The sequence below is a fragment of the Apium graveolens genome, chromosome 7, assembly GCF_009905375.1.
Source record: "Apium graveolens cultivar Ventura chromosome 7, ASM990537v1, whole genome shotgun sequence".
Classification (NCBI taxonomy): Eukaryota; Viridiplantae; Streptophyta; class Magnoliopsida; order Apiales; family Apiaceae; genus Apium; species Apium graveolens.
Window position 1 is genome coordinate 107,250,744 of NC_133653.1, and position 5,962 is coordinate 107,256,705.

The 5,962-nt window shown below is 37.0% G+C and overlaps 1 protein-coding gene across 1 annotated transcript; it reads right to left on the reverse strand.

The window, feature by feature from the left end:
- Nucleotides 1-303: 303 nt before the first annotated feature.
- LOC141672878 (putative amidase At4g34880) lies at nt 304-1,861 on the reverse strand. The gene is made up of 3 exons (XM_074479566.1): nt 1,518-1,861; nt 1,130-1,322; nt 304-1,040 (listed from the first exon to the last, which is right to left on the reverse strand). Exons 1-3 carry the CDS (start codon nt 1,721-1,723, stop codon nt 537-539), a joined length of 903 nt encoding a protein of 300 aa, XP_074335667.1. The 5' UTR covers nt 1,724-1,861; the 3' UTR covers nt 304-536.
- Between the last annotated feature and the right edge of the window lie 4,101 nt (nt 1,862-5,962).

A 5,962-nucleotide genomic window follows, 5' to 3' on the forward strand; every position in this document is an offset into this window, starting at 1 on the left:
GGTAAAATTAAATGAATCAGGATATGGATCAAGGCCGATCCGATTCAGATCTGATCCATTGACAGCCCTATTCCTAATCACTCACACTATATTTTAGGATCTTCAAAATTTTTCCCATTATTGAAGAGTGTATTTTTTCTTTAAAATTATCAAAAGTTCATATCTTGGGGTGCCATTGTGGTGTTTTTTAATAAAATGTGCTAAACATAACGTGAAAAAAGATAATATAAAAAATAATATTTTTATTAGTGGACAAAGTACCCACCCCTCATAGGGTGCCCCCCATTGTAAATGCGTTAAAAAATCTGGAGGGAGATTATATAAAGAATAATATTTTTGAGTTTGTGCCAAAATTGGCAGCCCTTGAAGTATGTTTAAAAATTGAAGATGAAAACCTACTATCTAAAGGAGCATCACCCAACTGAGTTATTGAACCCTGGAGAAAATATTAATAACTCTGCATATTACTCTAATTTCTTTCTAAACCCCACCAGTAGCATTTGTGAGCAACTGAGCTTGTGTTGTATAGGTGATACTTACAAGCTACAAACGAAGCAGTACAAACCAAACCAAGCATAGTACTCTGTCTTACGTTTGTGCGCATAGAGATTTAATATCGTAGTTTCCAGTTGAGAATGAGTGACTAACTGAACTCTATATTTCGGATTGCAGACATGTACTGTAAAGTCAAGGTTTAAATGTAGGAGGTCTCCTGAATTTATTGCTTGCTCGAATCCATAAGCAATCTCAATCAATTTAGATTCAGTTCCCTTGAATCCACCAAAGCAAAATCCAACAGGCACTCCCTTTGTATCATAGCCAGCAGGTACACTAATACCTGGATGTCCTCCTATAGCAAGAACGGGAGAACAATTTGCGCTAGGAGTCACAAATGCATCAAGCTTATTCCTCCGCATCATCTTCTTGTAGTCTCTATTAAGTTTCTTCATATATACTATAACTTTTGTATATGCAGTATCAAAACCTTTTGTTGCTTCTGAAACAAGGAAGAGATCTTGCTTGTACTGTTTTAACATTTCCTAAGATACCATTAGCAATGTACTTTATTAGTCTCTGCAATTGTAAGAATTTTGTAAAGGAAACTTGAGGACTATTTTTTAGTACCTACCAATTTAGAGAACTGGCGATCAAATTCTATTAAATCTGTCAGTGTACGAACAGGGGAAACCTCAAGGTTCTTCAAGTAAGTGTTGATAGCTATTTTGAATTCGACTGACATTGCTGTGTCCTCACCACTCGAATCAAAGTAATCAACGATGTTTGGTATTTCCAGATTATTTACCAAAATTGCACCTTTTTGCCTTGAGCAAAATTGAGAGTAGCATTATCATTAGATATCCAATTAAATTGGCATAAGGAAGATAAAGCTATCCTAATTTAATGCAAAAATTAAACCTAAATATATATTTAACTCCATAATATTGAAGTGCTGTAGCGGTCTAGCTTACCATAAAGATTAAAGAAGATTTGGAAAATTAGGGCCATATACAGCTTACCTTAGTTTCCGTAAATGTGGTTCAAAAACGTTGACAACACCTGAGTCATTTGAGAATCCAAATCCAGGATAATGTGTTATCAATAATCTCTTGCCACTCAGCCCATCAGCCTTGAGAAACTGAGAATAGCCTCCACTTGGAAGATTTTCTTGTAGCTGCATCATTGGCATCAAAACCAACAATGGCATCGAGTACATGTACGGCATCTGCTACTGTCCTGCAAATTGGCCTGTGTTGTACGCAGATTATTAATTCACACTTTATCTTGTAGTCTAATATTAATAGATCAAGCATAGAGGAGGTGTTAGAAAATGGAAAGTTTGAGGCATGTTTTAGACATGTTCTTGATGTAATTTCCTAAAACTAATTGTTGGAAGTAGTTCCTTGTTATGAGAACTTAAACTTTCATGTTTGGATCTAAGTCATTTTCTTAGTGTAATCCATAAAGAAATTGAGTTTAAGTTAGTAGCTTGAAATGTTTAATTAAAATATTTACTGACTTATTATATTGTTTTAATATGAATATTGTATCCGTTGATGAACAGTGTGGATTATCCGTTGAAGTTCAATTTGGATTATCCGTTGATACTCAATGTGGATTATCCGTTGAAGTTCAATTTTGATTATCCGTTGAAGTACAATTTGGATTATCCGTTGATGCACAATGTGGATTATCCGTTGATGCACGATGTGGATTATCCGTTGATGTACAATGTGGATTATCCATTGATGCACAAAATGGATTATCCATTGATGGTGGAAAGTTTGAGGCATGTTTTAGACATGTTCTTGATGTAATTTCCTAAAACTAATTGTTGGAAGTAGTTCCTTGTTATGAGGACTTAAACTTTCATGTTTGGATCTAAGTCATTTTCTTAGTGTAATCCATAAAGAAATTGAGTTTAAGTTAGTAGCTTAAAATGTTTAATTAAAATATTTACTGACTTATTATATTGTTTTAATATGAATATTGTATCCGTTGATAAACAGTGTGTATTATCCGTTGAAGTTCAATTTGGATTATCCGTTGATGCTCAATGTGGATTATCCGTTGAAGTTCAATTTTGATTATCCGTTGAAGTACAATTTGGATTATCCGTTGATGCACAATGTGGATTATCCGTTGATGCACAATGTGGATTATCCGTTGATGCACAATGTGGATTATCCGTTGATGTACAATGTGGAGTATCCATTGATGCACAAAATGGATTATCCATTGATGGAATTGCTGAGTGCATTATCCATTGATGCTAAGTGTAAATCCTGATGGGCTAAATCCTGATGGGCTAAATCCTGATGGGCTAAATCCTGAGACCGAATGTTACGTTTCTGGAAATATTCATTAAATGGAATTTAAGTCAGAATATGTATTTTAATTAATGTAATATATTCAGTTATGTTTTGGGATGTAATATATATACTGAACAAAACATTGTGGAATAGAGAGGTTGATTGACGTTGAAATATACATACGTAAAAACCCTAGCTATCATCTTCTTCCTCTTTTTCTCTCCTCCAAACTTATACAGATGAGCATAGGTTTTTTGGCGACTGAGGTCTGATCGCTGTTTGTACATCGAGTTGCTGTGAACCGGTGTGCTGTTGCTGTTTTATCCTGGGAGGGTTATTGCGGTCTCTGAACACAGTAAGTGAGGGCAATAAACTCTTCAAGAACAGCCTCTTCCTCTCGAGGGATTGGTGACTCAGCTGTGATTGAAAGCTTCATTACGCTAAGTTTTCTTTCCCTTCTTAATTTTCTTTTACAGTTGCTGATTATATTTTATTTACGACCTTCGTGTTTTATTTTCATTATTGGTACTATTGCCTTGTTCTTGTTATTGATTATATAACTGTCTCATTGTGTTAGTATAGTAGTTATATACTATTGTTGATACTTTCCCAACAATCTTGAAGAGTTTATTTGTTATATAGCTATTTAACGAGATGGTTAACGAAACTGATACTCCTGTTGGTCAGACTCCTGTTATTCTTGGTTCTGGTTCTGGAGTTACTGCGTCCACCATAGATTGGACCAAGTACAGATTTCCACAACCTATTAATTTATCGGGCATGCCGGATAAATTCAGTGGGGGGGCTTCTTTTTCTCGCTGGCAGAAAAAGATGAAGCTCTGGTTAACTGTTAAGGGTCTATGGCCGGTGGTACAGTATGATCATCCTGTTGTGGATCAAGAAAAGCCTGAATCTATGACTGTTTATGCGCTATGGGCTGAGAAGGATGGGGTGGCTAGGGCTGCCATTCTGGCTGCTTTAGCGAACACTCTGTTTGATGTTTATTCATCGGATGCTTATAGTGCTAAGCAGTTGTGGGAAAAGCTGGACCAAACCCATAATACTGATTCTCAAGGTCTTGAGAAGTATTCTGTGGCGAGGTTTCTTGAGTTCAAGCTGGTGGATACCAGGTCCATGACTGAGCAAGTACATGAGTTTGAGATGTTGGTGCATGCTTTGGGTGAGTCTGGAATAGACTTACCTGAGAAGTTTAAGGTGATGGCTGTGATTGAAAAACTCCCTAAGTCTTGGGAGGAGTTTGCTCTCTCCCTGAAAAGACAGAAAGGAGAGATCACATGGACAAACCTTATGCTTGACATCTCTGTGCAGGAACAACACAAGTCCAAACAAGGACATGTGATGCCTGTTGAACATGGGAGTAGTTCGAAGGCGAACGTAGTGACTGTTGGGCAGAAAAAGAAATCTGTCGGTAAGAAGGATAACACTAAAATGAAAAATGACAAGAACAAGGCTAAGAAACCAAAGACAAACAAACCTTGTTGGTCTTGTGGACAGGCTGGTCATTGGAGTAAAGACTGTCCTGTGAAGAAAGCAAAGAAAGCTGGAGTGGTAGCTCAAGCAAACACTGTGCTTGGACTTGCAACTACTAGTGGGCCTGTGGCTAACATGGTTGTTGGTGAGGTTGTTGCCTCTGAAGCCAACGACGGGTATGTTAACTACAACCCTGAACTACTTTCCACTTATCTGTCTAATGAATGGTTGATTGATACTGGAGCTAATGTGCATATTTGTGCTGATATTACTCTGTTTGTATCTTATCAACAGACTCATGGAGTGACAGTGACGATGGGGAATGCTAGTGCTGCTCAAGTGCTTGGAATAGGAAACGTGGACCTGAAGTTTGCTTCTGGGCGGATTCTATCTCTCACTAGAGTGCATCATGTTCCCTCTATTCGTAGAAATATTATTAGTGGAAGCATTTTAGTTAAAAATGGCTTTGAACTTTCTCTCAAATGTAATAAAGTAGTTATTACACATACTGGTTCTTTTTATGGCAAGGGTTACTTGTCTGACGGTTTATTTTTAATAAATTTGGAGCCTGTTTTGGGCAGTTTTATTAATGATAGTGTTGCACCTTCTGTTAATTGTGTAGAATCATCTGATTTGTGGCACTTACGACTTGGTCATTTAAATTTTGGTGCTCTAAAGAATATGATGAATTTAGAGTTGATTCCAAAGCATGCCATTGATAAGAAAACTAAATGTCAAGTATGTGTGACTGCTAAATTAACAAGGAAACCATTTTATAATGTTGTTAGGGATTCTGACTTGTTAAATTTAGTACACACAGACATATGTGAATTTGGTGGTGTGTTGACTAAGGATCATTGTAGATATTTCATTACCTTTATAGATGATTGTAGTAGATATTGTTATGTTTATTTGCTTAAACATAAAGATGAAGCACTAGATAAATTCATTATGTTTAAAAATGAAGCTGAAACACAAACTGGCAAAGTACTTAAAAGGTTGAGGTCAGATAGAGGTGGTGAGTATACGAGTACCTCATTTAATGAATTTTGCGCAAACAATGGTATAGTTCATGAGGTGACTCCTCCATACACACCTGAGTCTAATGGGGTGGCAGAGCGAAAGAACAGAACTTTTAAAGATATGATTAACAGTATGCTGATTAATTCGGGGTTGCCTAAGTACATGTGGGGAGAGGCTCTGAATACGGCTAGCCATATTCTGAACAGAGTCCCTCTGAAACACATGGATAAGACTCCTTATGAATTATGGAGAAAGCGTAAAACTAGTTTGAGTTATCTTCGTGTGTGGGGGTGCCTTGCCAAGGTGCTTGTCCCTGAACACAAGAGAAAGAAACTAGGACCGAAAACTGTTGATTGTGTCTTTCTGGGCTATCTTGAAACCACAATTGCTATGAGATTTTTGGTTTTAAAATCTGACATAGATGGTATTGTGGCGAATACGATCGTTGAGTTTCGTTGGAGTTGCTACTTCAAAACATTGGACATTGTTTTTGGAAAAGAAAGATAATGGTGAGGTGAGCTAAGTTACTGACTTTTTCTGTGTGGTCTGGGGTACGCTGGTGCAAATATAGTAGCAAACTGCTCTCCGTTCATTTTTTTCAAGTGGTATTATGACACTCATATGTTTGCCACACATTC